This window comes from Miniopterus natalensis, chromosome 2 (assembly GCF_054644295.1).
Source record: "Miniopterus natalensis isolate mMinNat1 chromosome 2, mMinNat1.hap1, whole genome shotgun sequence".
Classification (NCBI taxonomy): domain Eukaryota; kingdom Metazoa; phylum Chordata; class Mammalia; order Chiroptera; family Miniopteridae; genus Miniopterus; species Miniopterus natalensis.
Window position 1 is genome coordinate 131788786 of NC_142082.1, and position 16311 is coordinate 131805096.

At 45.2% G+C, this 16311-nt stretch overlaps 1 protein-coding gene and 1 non-coding gene across 2 annotated transcripts in view; both read right to left on the reverse strand.

Annotated features, from left to right (window-relative positions):
- Positions 1–2347: 2347 nt before the first annotated feature.
- The window catches only part of RASSF3 (Ras association domain family member 3), a 73967-nt gene continuing 60003 nt past the window's right edge, over positions 2348–16311 (reverse strand). The window contains exons 2-5 of the mRNA XM_087814564.1: positions 11572–11679; positions 9203–9437; positions 7419–7528; positions 2348–4996 (exon numbers count right to left, since the gene is read on the reverse strand). Coding sequence (XP_087670690.1) covers positions 4847–4996; positions 7419–7528; positions 9203–9437; positions 11572–11679 — 603 coding nt within the window. The 3' untranslated portion in view covers positions 2348–4846. The remainder of the gene's footprint in view (positions 4997–7418; positions 7529–9202; positions 9438–11571; positions 11680–16311) is intronic.
- LOC148093818 (U6 spliceosomal RNA) lies at positions 16011–16117 on the reverse strand. Its single transcript, XR_015714197.1, has one exon. It is a non-coding gene; the product is annotated as a U6 spliceosomal RNA (small nuclear RNA).

Genomic DNA, 16311 nt, shown 5'->3' on the forward strand with positions numbered 1-16311 from the left:
CGAAGACACCATTTATAGTTCAGATTAAGACTGGAACGTGAGCAGGTGCCTCCCCGTGTACCACCATAATAAGTCAAGGGTTCTAAGCTTTGGCAAGACACTCCGGTTTGCTGCTCCAGAATGCCTAGAATTTAAGCAAATGTCATGGCATTTGATCATCAGAAAGCCCTCTAGAGCCCCCCGAACTCCAAAGAGAAGGAACCACATAGGGTTTAATTAATCCCACATGTCCACAAAGGGCAGGTAAGGGGAGGTGTGCAAACGCCCCCAGCTCTGTGCCACTCAAGAGCAAGGCCCATTAAAGGTAAGACTCCTTGTTCAGAAAGATAGAAACAAACCATCCTGGTTAACAGAACTCCCTCCCAAAACGAATCCAAAACCCAGACTTAGCCCTTCTTTCGGGTTTGTGTGTAAGCATTTTAAAATTGCAACACTCACTTTTCTTGGAAACGGGAAGAAGAGAGGAGCTTTTGGAGTTCAGCTGCTGCCAAGCGCTACCTCAGCCAAACCTGAAAATCACAACTGCTTTTGGAAACCATTACTGAAGATCACAGGGTCTTTCCTAGTACCCCACCATTCTCAACTTGTAGAATTAAAGGGGAAAATTCACCAAAAGACAAAATGAAACCAAAAACCACTAAGAAACAAAAGAAAACCCAAACCTCTGCAGTTTTTATCACTGCCCACTCCCCTCTCCCTGCCCCATTCCCCCAATCCTTATAGGAAGCTGCTTTCTTACACAAGCAAGAAGTGATTCACACCAGACAAGTGGACACTTAATGACTTTAAGCACTTAGCTTCCTATGTTCCTTTGAACAGGATCACCCTTGATGGGGAGTAGAACTCCAACCTTGCAAGTGTTTGGGGCTCCTCAGGAACTCTGAAGCTAGTCTTCTGGTGGTTCCAGGGGGTTGTCTTGCTAATTGCAACAAGAACACTGGGTTGGGTCACCTGCCCTGTCAGTTTCTCCCATGCAACAGAACCTGTAAAGGAAAACACAGGTAGGTGTTTCACTTTATGTAACTTAGTATAATCACTTAAATGGAATGTTAAATGAACAAACAAATGGATAAAGCATCTGACATCAAGGCTGCCCTTCCATTTCTCATAAATCTCAACTACACCAAAAAAGGCCTGCTTTCTGATGAACTGCGTGTTAGAGGCAGCCGAAAAGGCTCTGAAGAGGCAGTGCAGTTGGAAAACTGGAATGTGCTTGTTCGCAGGAAAGGATGGAGAGGCACAGCAGCTCGGCTGCCAGGACCTGGCCCTGCTGCTGGCTCGCTCAGAGGGGCCACGGGCAAGCTGCTGGGCCTCAATGCGCATGTTTCCTTACCTGCAAAAGGGGGGAGGGGAGGAAACGAGTTAATACACAGTAAAGCTTTTGAAAATAACGCCTGGCACGAGGTAAGCACTTTGTTTGAAAATCGTACTTTCCCTCTTCTTTCAAAAACACAAAACCCATATTTGGGATCATCGGACAGATTCCCAAACGAAGCATACAATTCCTGAGAACTGATTTCGCAACCAGTGATAAGTTCTGAAGAGAAGCCTAGGGCAGGAAGCTAATTCCCTTTAAGGAATAAAAATTTTAAAGTATCCCTCTGGCACCTTGGATAAAAACCAAGGCTGGCCTCACAAATCAGAGTCCTCTGGATATTTCCGTGAAAAAGGAACTCTATGTAGAGCCATCCTTTTCCAACATGGTATTTTCACTTGTGAAGCAGCCCCAGTTCTTGAAACGGCTCCCCCTCGAGGATTAGTGCAGCCTTGCTATTTCATCAGTGCCGAGAGGGGGCAGTGCAGTAGTAAAAACACGATTCTACAGCAGGCCAGGAGGCCCAAGACCAGAGGCCAGTGGTGCACAGGTGGGTGGGAAATGAACCCAGTCGCTCCCCACTGCTGACCACCAAACGCTCCCCAGCCATGTGAGATAGTCACGTTGACCAAAATACAAATACTTTTATGTTGAAAGTGGTCTGTTTCAAGGATGGGAGACCTCAGGGGTAAGAATGGGGGTAGAGGGAGAAGAAATCTAAGAATCCTACAATGTTCTATTTTGGCAGTGGCCACATAAAACTGTTCATATGCTTCTACACTTCGAATGTCTGCATATCTCACAATTAAAACTGCTTTAGGAATGGATTGTATGGGCAGACACTCAGCTAGGATTACTTTCCCCAAAGGATAAGGGAAAGGAAACGTGACATTTGAGAGAACAAATGTGCCCCATTCAAACCTAGTAAAAATTGTCACCTTCTGGCATGTGTCCCCACGTACCTGAGAAGGACGCTTCTGCTCCTGTGACCCTTTTACCTGGTGCAGTATCATAAATAAAAACGCAAACATCGACTGACAACATCAGCTTTTAATAATGGAAACAAATTGCCATTCCAAAAACAATTTTAGGGAAGAAAAATGTTCCCTATAAAAATAAACTTAATCAAAATTATAAATATTATAACTTTTTACGTCTGCAATTTAAAATGCTCCCCTGCAATACTTCCCCCCTTCATTTGACATCATTCCTGTACCATCACATAGTGAAGAGAAAACAGTATCACAGCAAAGCTTAGATAATTTAACATAAGAATTTGCACAATGATTTTTAAAAACCAGTGGCCTTAGTGGCCCTTCTTTTACACATTAACCACGCTGCAGTAACCAGTGTTTGGGAGAGAACATCAGTCTTCAGAAACCATGAACTGGCAGAATTTCAATACAGTAAGTTTTCCGAATTGCAACTTGTAGTGCACACGACAGTGAGCAGGGTTCTGGATGATACAGGTGAGGATGCCTATTTCAGACGATCTGCTTCAAGTACAAAAAAAAAAAAAAAATTCACAGATACCCATCAGCTACTACATTAGGTTCTAACAGTGTCTTAATCTGAGAAACAAATGCTTCACAAAATATAAGCTTACTGGGATGGGGAAGGAAAAGACCAGGTGGTTGATAACACTATACTCAAAACCCAAGCCACAGTCTGAATAGTAAAACTAGTATAAAACCATGAAGGCATTCCCTGAACAATAAAGTGTTGGATGACAATGACACTAAAACCTCATCAATGCACTAAAAAGAAGAGCTGCATGCAAAATTAAACAAGATGTGCCATACATATTTTATAGTTAGCTCTACTTTTTTTTTTTTCCAACTTTCCTTGAAAAGCTTAGGAAGATATGATTGTCTCGGTAACATGTGGCACAGCATCACCAATGCTTCATCTGCCGCCTCCAAAGGATGGGTGTTCTCTGATAGTCAGAAGAGCCACCAAGAGGGAAACAGATGCAGTAAAAAGGCACAGGTCATTTAGAAGGCAAAGAGCTGAAGCACCTTGGAATTTCACAAAGAATCCATTAGGTGTCACCAAAGCGTTAACAATTCCTTGGGAATTTATAAACAAAACAAAAAATATATCTAGACAAAAAAATAGACTGTAAAGCCCCTCCAGAACCGCAGCACCCCTTTCCCATTGTTTCCGGATTAACTGCTGCATAAAATGAGGTTATTTAATCTGCTTTAAGGAAGGCTTCTATTGCACATGCATTTCTTTGGTTGGTAGGAACATGCACTTTTGTTAAAATGCTTCCATAAAGAGCCCCTCTTGTGGTGGGCTAGGGGCGGGCCTTCCTCCCTTTCTTGCTGCCCTCTTCCTCGAGTCAAGTCCTCTGGAACCGAGGCTCTGGTAGTATTGGGTCTTTCACCCACACCCCTGCTCTTCGTTAAGTAAGAACAGACTTCAATTTGTAAGAGGAAGGGAGAAGGAAAGGAGAGAGGGAGAGGGAAGGAGGAGAGGGGAGGGGATGGAAAAGGGAAATGCAGGAGTGATTGTCACAAAGTGTGCAGTGAGCTCTTTGCTGGACAAATCTCCCAGCCAACAATCCGGAGAAACAGGGGCCCCTACCCAGACTCCTTTTCAGCTTTGAAAACCACCTCAGGGAAAAGCTACAGCTTAACAGGTATTAGCAAGCAGGCCCTGCTCCATCTGCCCAGAGAAGCTGCACCTTCCACTCTGGGAAGGCAGAGCCGCTGGCCCACGAGGGCAGCTCAGCTCTCTCCGGGCTCTGGGGCATCACCTGCTGGCCAGCTTCACTCACCGTCCCTCCCTTTCGTCTACCTCCTACCTTCTTTGGCTCTGTTCCCACATTTCATTCACCAAGAAACCAAGCAGTCCTGCAGTGGGTTTAACAACTCGGAACTGAATGCTTTTAACTCCTTTACAACCAAATACACCTTTCGCTCTCCACCATCAACTCACTGCCCAAAATACCCTTGCTCAGAGCTCCCTCAGCCTCCACTCCCGCCTTCTCTCCCAAACTTGCTCTTCACTTTCTTGAAATGTCAAGCTCTTCCAAAATCCTTCACAAATTCCTCACAGCTCCTAGCTTCCTGTGCCTTTCAATTCACGTGGATGTCCCCTCTGAAATTTAAAACAAGAACAACAGACAGGTAGTTTCAACATAGGACAAGTATTCAGATAGATTCCTTGTTAAGCTTTTTAAAAATCATTTGCACATCCTTAAGCTTAACATCATCATCAAATAATTAAAATGACTAAAAGGAAAAGAGAAAACAAAACCCAGAGTCCATGCTTCCAAGCCCTCATGACCACCCCAGGTTCACAGCTTGCCGGAGGGACACCGCAGCGCTGTAACAGACAAGCTCGCAGGGCCCGACGGGACAGAGGGTGCGGAGGCGCAGGGCGCTGCGGCCGAGGTTTGGGGACCTAACTCTAGAGATAAAAGGGTAAGACCCTCGCATCACGGGGCAAGGAAACAGCCCTCCGAGAAGAGCCTCGCGGCGCTGCGGGTCGGTCGCAGGCCCTGCGCCCAGCAGGAGCCGCGCCCTAGCCAGGTTTCCAGGCCTCGCCCAGGGCCGCCTCCAGCTTCTGCCTGTAAGCCGTGTAGCGCCTCTTCAGGTTGTGCAGCTGCTCATCTTCCTCCTTGTCCAAGATGCGCAGGAAATTCTGCAGCTCTGGGAGACTGAAGGCTTCCCACTGTGAGAAGGCAAAAGGGAAAATGCCAGGCGTTTCCTTCCGGCAGGACTCAGCAATGCCGCCGCCCATGGGCACCGGGAGGCTGGCGGCTCCCGCGCCCAGGCTGAGGCCCAGGCTTCCGAGAGCAGAGCCCCGCCACCAGCCCTGCCGCACCCACCCCGCCCGGTGGCTCCAACTGCCCTTCTGCTCCCCCCTCCACTGTCCTCCCAAATGCTTCTCACAAGGCCAGGACCTGCACGTCCCCAAGTCCATCAGACATGTTCACTTCTGGAGGACCCCCAGAGCATTAGAAACCACTGAGCCAAACCAGCTAGGGCGACCCTAACCTCTCTTACACTGTCCCCCTCACTTACTACCCCAAGTGCCTTTGCACATGTCCTCCCTCCTCCACTCTGCCTGGCAAACTCCTACCCAACAGTCAAGTCTCAGCTTAAATGCCACTTTCGCTAAGAAGCCTTCCATGACTTCCTCCCCTCCCTTTCCACCCGGGACTAAGTCTATTAGAAAGCTCTCACTGAGCAATGGTAACCCTGATCAGAGAAAGATATGAAAATAATTATAATTACTTGCTGAGTATCTCTCTCACCTACACTGCAGCTGTCATACTTCTCACTATTTGGGCTTTGTCTCTTGCCCGAGAGGCTCTGAGCTTTGTTTCCCTAGGAGCACTTGGTACTTAGAAGGCACAAAATAAACATTTGTGGGGTGGTTTTTTATTTTTCCATTAGAACAGGAAGTTTCAAGAAGGGTATATGGCATCACCTGGGAGGTTTTTTCCAAACTCTACATCCTCCCCTCCCAAAAGGGGCCCTGGGTCCCGGCTGCAGATCTCCGCCACAGCCAGTCACAACTCTGATGAGAATTCCCAGGGGGTGGGGCAGGGGAAGGCCCGGGATAATCCAATACAGTGAACAGAGAGGAGACGGAATAAAAGCGCCTAGTGGACTCCCTGAGAGAAGGTTCCCAGAGATGGCGCTTGAGCTGGTTATAAAAGAAAATGAGAAAATGGAATAGGAGAGCAAAACTTTGTACACTGGAATATTCTGTTAAATTTTAAAAATTAGCATTTTATTTTTCACCCATGTTCTCCAAAATAAAGTAAGTTCCTCCCTCTCCCTGACAGCTATGGAATTTCTTCCCTCAATTTAGCTAACCTTAAAACACCAAGAAATAAGAGCGCCATACAGAAATCTAATAAAGCAATTCGGAACATTAAAACACCATGTAAATTTCAAAATCGTAATTCCCTCCCGGACAATAAATGCAGCTCTAATTGCACTAAACTATGTGCAGTACTTCCAAGACCAATAGCCAGGAAAACTAGACACTGGCAAGGCTATGCTGACATGTCCGCTTAGGCTTTCAGAGGAAACGCTGCCAGGTGTCAGACCAAAGCCAGACCCAGTTTTCTCCCCAATATGACAGCGAATTTTAAAAATTTCAGGACATCAGAATCAAAAGAAACTTCAAAAATGTCCACAATCACGGCCTTCCGAAAACTCCCCAAACAAAGTTCCAATTTGCACGGACATAAACAGACTATTTACAAAGCATGGTTACATACATTTCTAATTTGCGACTTAAAACCACTTTCTAAAGTCCTTAGTCCCACTTCAAAGATGTTAAAACTGAGGACTGAAAAGATTAGATTTACCCAAGGTCACACTCCTAATCTAACAGAGGCAGAGTCCTGGTGGCCTAACTTCTTAACCCTAGAAGCCCTATTCTCGCTGCATTACAAAATGGACAGTTCAGACCATTTCCTGTTACAGACAAAAGACGCAGACCCAGAGCTTGAGAGACTTGCTCAAGTGTCCTTTTAAAGTTGACACTTGATCTAGAAGGACAGTCAAAAGTGCTTTCTCCTTCAACTGAATTGGCCTAAATACAATCCTCCCTGGAGAGAAAAATGGCAAATGATGCTATATACATAAACATAATTTCTTAATCATCTGGGCAAAGAGGAAAAAAAGATTCTACAAAGTTAAATGTCTTTCCTGGTAAAGAGATTGAATTCCCTTTTATTTCCCTTTGGAGTGAATTAGCCTGGAGACTCTGTTAGTCGCAAACATATGGAGAGTGTCAGCTTTCAAAGTTCAGCTGGATTAGAGGAATTTAGAGGTAGAGGGGGTGAAAATGACTCTTTGGGTGGAAATCAAGTTAAAACTTTATTTCCTCCACCTCTGAAAATTGTAGACCAATATAATGAGTGTTGTAAAAGAATTATATTGTAGACTAATTTTGGGTTCATTTCTAACAATTCAAAAAACACACAGAAAGCTGCCCTGCACAGGACCACCCCCACACCCCTCCCACTCTCCCCCCACCCACTCCTTTCCAATGGTAAACTCACTGGACTAGAGCAATTAAAACAGGCCCAGCTGGTGTGTATAGTTTAAAGCAATAATGTACAATCACTTACCTCTCCAATTTCATGTTCACGGAGAACAAAACTAAGTGTGTCTGTCCTGGGCCCTGCTACCAAACGCAGGTAGAGTGGATGTTCCCCGTCTGAGAGCTTGCAGGCGTAGACTGGGCAAGGAAACAAGGAACAAGTCACTCCCAGGGCACCGACTCCTTCCCTGGACCCCCCCATCCCTCCTCCAGGTCCAGGCAGCAGCCCCCAAGTCAACCACCTTCCTCACAGCGGAATGAAATCTATACTACCCTCTTTCTAGCTGCACAATATAAACTGTGCCTAGGTCAAAACGGAAATAATTTTCAAGAATGAATTTAAATGGGTTTTCATCTCCAAAACAGACATAAAGAATTCTGCTCCTCTTAGAAAGCAAGATAAGAAACTTTTTAAAAAAAACGATCTGCAACCCCTTTAAAAACAATAGAAATATACCATCCAAAGAGCATGGAGTCAGAGCTCAAGGAGCAAATCTCTCTGAAGATTTAGGATTTGCAGCCACAAACTAAGCAGTCGGAATACAAGCTCTGGTGGCTTTAAAGCACAGCTAATTGTCACACACACACACACACACACACACACACACTCTCTCTCTCTCTCTCCTGGCATTGCCTGTAATGTTAAAAGATCTGCCAGCCATAAAGGTAATATTTCAACAGGACTGTACAGCTGAAGTCCAGGTGAGCCAGCAAAGCTGGCAAGATAAAAATGCCACCTGAGCTTATCTAGATCACTTTGGCATTTCCGGTACAACTGCACTGTAGGTGCTCACTCCCCCACAGATGTGAACTTGCCCCACTCACTGAGCCTGTGGCCTCGAGGGTGGAAACCTCGGTCGGTTCATCCCTGTATTCCACAGGACTCAGCCCATACATGGTATGTATTCAAAAAATGTGCACACATTCAGCAACTAGCTGGGTTCCATCCCCATGCAACTGAGGGCACTCCTATCATGTCACATTAGTTTGTTTTCTTCTAGAGGTGCTTTAGGCTTTACCCAGAAAAACCAGAGAATATAAACAATTGCCTTCTCACACACAGACACCATTTTCAAATTAGTACTTGAGTCAACCACTCAATCACTGTTGTCCACCACAGGTATCAATTTTTGCCCGAGTACCTGACCTGGAATATCTTATTCTGTTTCACACAGAAATTTAATATTCCCTTTCTAGCCACTGTGTATGGGTATTAAGTTCAGATAGGCAGATCCCAGATCACAATGTTATCCACCCACTGTAAGTGCCTCTGCAGGGCTGCGTGCCAAAATGCCCCAATGTAATGGCCAGAGACAAGCTAAGGAAAGAGAAGGGCCTGGGGCTGTGCGATTTACGTCACTAAGTCTGAAACGTGCGAACATGCACACGGGCCTCCCATCCTCAAAGTCTCAGAGGCCACAAGTCCACCAGGCCAATCCCTGTTCAGTTGCACATCTAACATGGAATGAGCTACTATAAACTTCAAGCACAGGGGCTTCCTTTTTTGTCCCAAAGAACATTAAAAATCAAGGCTACCAAAAAAAAAAAAAAAATTCAAAGCCATCCCCCTGTGCACATAAATGCCCATCACATGTGGATGCCCCTGAGCTCTTCAGATGCACAACTATCCAACTGAAAAAAACATGGACAGCCATGAAGCATAAGCTCATGTCATGACCACATGTCCTCCAGAACCTGTTCCTGGTTCTGACATAACTGACACAGATATATCTGCTAGTCTTCCTTCTGCTAATCAGCACAAAAGACATAAATGAAAGCAGGGACCGTGTTCATCCTAAGAGAGGCATGTACCTTGATCTTCCCTGTAACAACGCTTATAAAGTGCAAACTTGGCAGGGCTCTCGGTCACGAGGAACTTTTTGAGCAGGGCCTCGATCACCTCGCCCACGGTGTTGGTGCTGCTGATGTGAAGCGTGTTCATGCAGCCAATGCTGCTGGGAGCGGGTCTCCCGGTGCTCGGAGACTGCGGAGGTTTGCAGAGTTCCATCTGCACTTTAATGAAGCCAGTGTAAGTCCCATTTGGATTCTGAAGCGGGAAGAAAAACACACTCTTAGCTGGGCTGATGGTGGCGTTTGAGGGAAGGTCATATTAAAACAAAACAAGGAAGGTGAAATGCTCTTTCTCATGTTCTTTCCACTTACAACATTGTGGCCTAACTTTGCTAGAGATCGTCCCTAAGAGAATGACCTCTGAGGTCAGCAGCCCCAGCAAAGTGCTTCCAGAGGCGAGGTCTGTAGGGCAGATGTGGCGACAGGAGACGCCTCCTAACACGGTTGCAGACCGAAGTCCAGACTCACGCCTCTGAGGCTGCACAGGAAAGACCAGGGCCCACTGGTAAGGTCGCAATCCACTGCAGAAGATGCTGGCCAAACCACGGGGCCTATTAAAGCCTGGGGGACAGGTCTCGGCCAGCTGCTCAAAGGAACGACATCTGTAACTGATAACCAGCTATTACACAGAAAAGGAAGGTCACAATTAGGACTTTGAAATACCTAAGTCAACAAGGAGTAGGCATTACGAAAACAAGCTATTTTCAATCCTACTGGCTGTTATGAAATGTACCAGATTACCAATTTCACTGAAAGTCTTTTATATAAATATATCCCGTGGAGCACAGGGCACAAAGTGCATTTCAGGCACCTCAGGCAACATCATTTTTAAAACAAACTCAAGCTACAGTGTGAACTATAGATATTATAATATAAGCACTTGTCTTTTTTTATTTAACATGGTATTTATGTCTCCTTCTATATATACATATATTTTTACGAGCTTTAGTGAGGTATAATTTTCATTTGAAAAATACTGCATATATTTAATATACACAATTTGATGAGTTTTAGCACCTATCTTAATTTATGGTAGAATTACTATTTCTTAGTTGCCAAAAACAGTAATAACGGTCTTGTCTTCACTTTGTATTTTACATTCACTATATTTAGAAAAAAATTTATTGTAATGTTTTATTTAAATAAATCCTCAGGTGTTATGTCTAAATGACACAGTTAAAGTAGGACATTGAAAACCTCCATGATTTTTCTCCCTTTCCACGGGTTCACTTTCAATACTAATTCACTTGTTTAGTCCCGTGGAAAATATTACACAACATTTAAAGTTTTCCGTCTATTAAACAACGTGAACATTTGCATGTGTTTTAATCTCCACAGAAGAGGGGCGTGGAATTTTTCTACTTTGAGGAAAACTGTTTGAAAAAGGAGAACGCCACTGCTGGGATAATGAAGAGTAATCTTGAGCTCATCTGCCCCTCTTCCCTTTTTGGCCAAGTCCCACTAGGGGAGAGATCTTTTATCACAAGAGTTTATATTTAAAAGCTCCTCCCCCCGGGTCACAGAATTCAGTAGGGCCTGTTCTAAACGGGTCACCCTGTCCTTTGCTGAACTCTAGTCAGTTCACAGTCAATACACTGAGAGGCAGGGGTCCAAGGGCCCTGGAAACTGGCACCAAGGGATAGCAGGTGCCTCGAGGAAAGTCACCAATGGGGGGGGGTGGTGCGAGGAACGGGCAAGGTATAGATGCCAGTGCAGGGCAGAGGAGCACGAATACTCGGGCTCTGTTGTCTGCTCTCCTTTCCTCTCCAAGTCCTCTGCTCCCCTTCTGCACCCTCACCCCCCACTAAGCGTCCAACAGGGTTGGTACGATGCTGCAGGAGCCTGAATCAACAATGCACAGGGAGCCCAACATTACATGCTTCATCTTACCCTCGACATCCAGCTGAGAAAAGTCTGAGTTCCATTCTATTCCAACCCACTGGCACAAACCCCTTTTCCTGATCCTCCCAAATTTATTTACACAAGATAAAATGCACGTACGGCCTTATTGGAATCTGAGTTACCGCCTCTATGTTAAACAGGCAGCGATTCCACTCAATGCTAGAAATCCTTTGGTGGGGATGGGTGGGGCACAAAAAAAATCTTTTAAAATAAAATTTAACTTCATTGAACTGATTTTGAGACAAAGCTACTTCAAAATAGAGCTTTAATTTGAAAGACGCAGAAACGTTTTCCTGTCCTACGTAGCTGGACCATTAACCTTCTGCAAGTGTGATTCAGAGATTTTAAAACATACAGACAGATTGTAGAAGCAACAACTTGTATTTGTTTTTGACCTCTGTCAACCTAAAGAGCAGCAGGGTGCTTACCAAGGTCATCTTCAACTTGTCTGTGACTGCTAAATTGTATTTATGAATTTTCTCTTTGATTTCCTCTTTGCTGAGGTAATTGTGGGTTTCCTTCTCTTTCTCCACATCCTAGAAGAAAAACAAACCATGCCACACATGAGCAATCAGGGGGAAAAATGCAGATAAGCCAGAATTCTTGACACATGAGACCACTATGACCAACTGTGGAGCACTTTACCTTGAGAAACACTCACTCACATTGTCCCCCTCTCAGACTTTCAAACTCTCATCCACCAACTTCGGTTCTCATTCCTTCGGGCTATAGTCTTCCTGAGGTGTATATCAAAAACTACCTTGTCAGCGGCTAAAAGCAACACTTCATTAAATACTGTTTTGCAAAACCGCCTTTGCTAATTTTCCCTTCTGCAAAAATGCCATTCCCTAGAAGTACCTGCTAGATTGGTTATTTACACTTTAAACGATATTTAAAGACACATACCAAAATCTTCTCTAGCAAATTTTATGGCCTTTATGGTTTTAAAGCTTTACAATATTGTACAGTAGTTAATAAAAGTTAAGTGGCCCCAATCACTGACCTGTCACATTATATACAATTACCAGAAGGAAATTTATTTTCCAAACAAATCCTCACGTCAAGATACAAGGAGCCAGACTTCCCCTACCCACCCACTCTCACCCCCACCCCTCCGGTCTCCCCACTCAGTCTCTGCAAGGGACAATATTAGTTAAACGCTCTCACCACTGTGAAGAATTCACTAATGGTTTATTGTCTCAAAGAGTGTGACCAGTGTATATCACCATGCAAAGGCTACCACGTAACCGAAGAACACCCAGTTACGTGACCCCCATGGAGCCAGGGATGCCAGGCACCTGACTTTGTAGTGCATTTAATTCTCCCAACAGTTTAACTTCCAGTTTCCAGATGAGATCAACTTCTAAGAAGTAAAGTAACCTGCCAATAGTAACTAAAATTATTCTGTGGAAGTGACAGAACTTATCTGAAGGCAGACCCCAAAGTAACTCCAAACGTTTACTGAAACCACTAAGTGGTTCCACAGGGTGTCCTCATTTGACCCTCCCGATAATGAGCTAATCAGCACCCCACATTACAGATAGGGACACTGAGACTTACAGAGGTCAAGTGGCTTGTTGTCTGGGCAACCCAGCCAGTTCAGAGACCAAGTTCAATGTTAATCCAGGTCCTTTACGCCCACTGTTCCCACGTGGGTGCTCGAAAACTTAAAAGAAAGGCTGCACAATCAAGTTCAAACCAGAACAGCAACTCAGACAAGACGAAGGGATCTAACAATCTTCAAGACAAAAAGAGCACTTAAAATCGTATTATTTATCCCCCCAGTAAGCCTCTGAAGAGGTGCCGCTTTCCCAGCCGCATCCAGCACCCCACCCTCAGGGCTGGAGACGACCCGGGCAGGCATCCGTTCCCATCGCCCGCTGCGAGCTGTAGTCCCACACAGCAGATCGGCTGACGCAGAGCTTGCACAGACACTTTAAGACAATAAAACAGCTCCCAATCCGTTCAGGTCTCAAGTGCTTTGATTCTAGACCCTGAGAGGGGTGTGCTGACTATAAATGGTCTCGGAAACTTCGATGTCAGCGCTGTGCTGGTGAAGCCCGACGGGCCAGCGTTGGAAAAATGCTGGAGGAGTTATCAGCACAAGGCAGTATGGTCCTTCCCTAGTCTCGGGAGGGCCAGCCTCGAATTCCCTTGGGAGCAGTCTATCTGCCACTATAAAATCCCAGAGCAATCTTATTTTTTGGTGTTACTGGTTAGGGAGAAAAATAAATAAAAAGGTGTGCATTAAAATAACTTCTGAGAAGCTTCAACGACTGTTTCCAAGGAAATTTAGAACATATTTTGCATCTCTGTGCTTACCCTGCTTCCAGTCCATTTCCTAGGTGTGGATACGACACTGGCAGGGCAAAGGGAGCAAGACCCAGACTCTAGTCCTGGTCTGTCACCGAAGAATCCTGTGCTGGGCTTACTAACCTTCCTTAGTTTGCTGGGGTGACACTGGTTAACAGCAGTATGTAACTCTCAGGTGTACGACTTTACATACATTCCAATGTGTGCTCACCACCCAAAATCTAGTAGTTTCCTTCCGTAACCATGGATTTGATCTCCTTTCCCCTCTTCATGCTCCCCAAACCCCGCTCCTCTCTGTTCCCGTCATTCTGTTGGATCTATGAGTTTGTGTTGTTTGTTCCTTTGCTGCTTTCTGCTTTATATCCCACATGAGTGAACTCACGTGGTTCCTGTCCTTCCCTGCCTGACTTTATTTCACTCAGCATCCATGTGATCGGTTCTTAGTTACAGGTTTGGCCGATGCTCACAGGACCTAGCACCCACACTTCGGCACTCCCAGAAGCCTGAGGACCCTCAAAGGAGAAAGCCAGCCTGGGAAGAGGAGCCTTCCCTGGATCGTCCACATATGGACAACTGACACGTACTTGTGTAATGACTCTCCTGCCTTCCCAGAGATTAAAAACCCAGGAAGATCTCATCCAAGGCTGAACTCTCATTATTAAAAGATCGACTGGAAAGTAAATCCCAGAAGCAGCTGAAACCTAAAAGGCTGTGATCCTGTTTTGTTGTTTTTTTTATTGAGATAGTTATAACTGACATATAACACTGTATTCATTTTAAGTGGACAGCCACTTTGATATACGTACATATTGCAAAATGATCACAATAAGTTTAGTTAACATCCATCACCTCACATAGTTACAATTTTTTTTCTTGTGATGAGAACTTTTCAGATTTACTCTTATACAATCCTGTATTTTTAAGTCAACTGATGCGGCATTTGCACACCAAAGCCACAGACCAAGGCCTGCTTACGGAGCTGCTGGGCTTCCCCGACGCACCCGGCACACGCCTGAACCAGGGGCACCACCCTCGCCCTCGCAGCGCTCACTGTCCGGCACAGGTTGAGGGTGAGTGAGGAGTGTCGGGGAAGGAGACCTGAGCATGGATTCTCCAGGGAAGGAGTCCCGCGCAGGGGAAAGACAGAGTCACAAACTCAGCCTTTGGAGCAGAGGACACTGATTTCTTTCAGTGTCAGAACTGGAGAAACTCTCCTGACTTGGAAAACTTCCAAATTGTTTGCCCCTTTAAAAGAGACCCGTTTCCTCTCACGGGGGGAAGAATCCACCTGCCCTTCCTCCAAATATCATGCCTTTGGGAATACAGCTGTCTGAGCCGAGAGGAGGAAAACCGGGAAACCAGGGGGAGAAAGGAGCTACAACGGATACCAAGAGTGAAAGCAAGGAGAGAGTTAAAAAAAAAACCAACCTGTGTGGCGGGCGTGGAACAGATAAAACAGTATAAACATTAATCTTTAATTGCGATGGTGAGGAGAGGAAATGGCATGGGGTGCAGCCGGCTGTGAGCGCTTCACTTGTTGTTCTTGGCAGCCAGGAGGGTATGATGCCACGCCTGAGAGTGCCCGATTGGGAAGCTGAAGTCATCTTTTTCACAAGCCACTTCTCTTTTATAGTCCCCAAACCTTCCAGTTTCTCAGAGGGGGAGTTCTTCCACGCAAAATTATAAACCCTAGACTCTTCTCTCATGTTTTCATCCAACAAGCCCTTGAGGGCTGCTCTTGGGTTAGCTTCACTTCCTGGGTGGGGTCACATGGCTGTTTTTTCCACACACACCCCTCTCCCCCCACCCCTTAAACGTTCTCATAGGGACACACCCTACCTCAAAGACACCCGGGAATCCTTATGCAGTGTGGCCTGATCTGGCGTTAAAACAGCTCACAAATCAAGATCTTCCAAGAATATACCTCTACAGACATGGGCAAAGGGTCTGAGAATTATTTATATTCTTATTGCTAACTTCTCTGGAATTCTGAAATTATATCAAAACTTAAAGTTAAAAATACAGCAAAAAAACACACCAAACAAATACAAAGCAACTGGGTGTGACTATGTTCAAGACAGCAAGGGAGATGAACTGTCCCTACCATGCCCTCTATTTTAGCCCACTGAAGGCGTGTGGACCACAGCTTAGACGTAATGAGGTCTCTCAGTCACAGGCCTGCCACATTCCAGCTGTGTGACCAAAGGCAAGTTATTTAACCTCTCTGAGCCTCAGTTTTCTGATCTATTAAAATGTACAAACCAATACATACTTTATAGAACTGTTATGAAAATATAATACACTCTATTATTCAACAACTCTTTATTGAGTGCCTACTGGAGCATGGCTCTGTGCCAAGCACTTAAGGCTAGGAAGACAGTTGTGGTCCCTGCCTTTCCGCCTTTTCTTGGCTGACAGCCTAGTCAAAAGTTTGTCTTATTTCCCCTGCTCCACCCCCTTTCAGGATTTTTTTTTTCCCCTTTGGTCTTTCGGTTTTTGTGGGGGGTTTTGCATCACAGACCTCTTTATGAAATAAAGCTACTGACCTTTTTTTTTAAATATTGAATGCTTCATGAGTTTGGGTATCATCCTTGCACAGGGGACATGCTATTCTTCTCCGTAACGTCCCAATTTTAGTATATGCGCTACCAAAGTGAGCACTACTGACCCTTTTAAAAAAAAAAGCAAACAGCATAGGTTCTCTGACTGAGTGCCTGATGACAAGGGCATAGCAGACACTCAGTAAATGGTGTCATCGTCTCTCCACTGGTGGTCCCACAGCTCTCCAGTGGAGCTGCTCTGACCCCTGACTAGGTTTGGAGAAGGGTAAAGTTACTAGGCCCACAGGTGCTTGT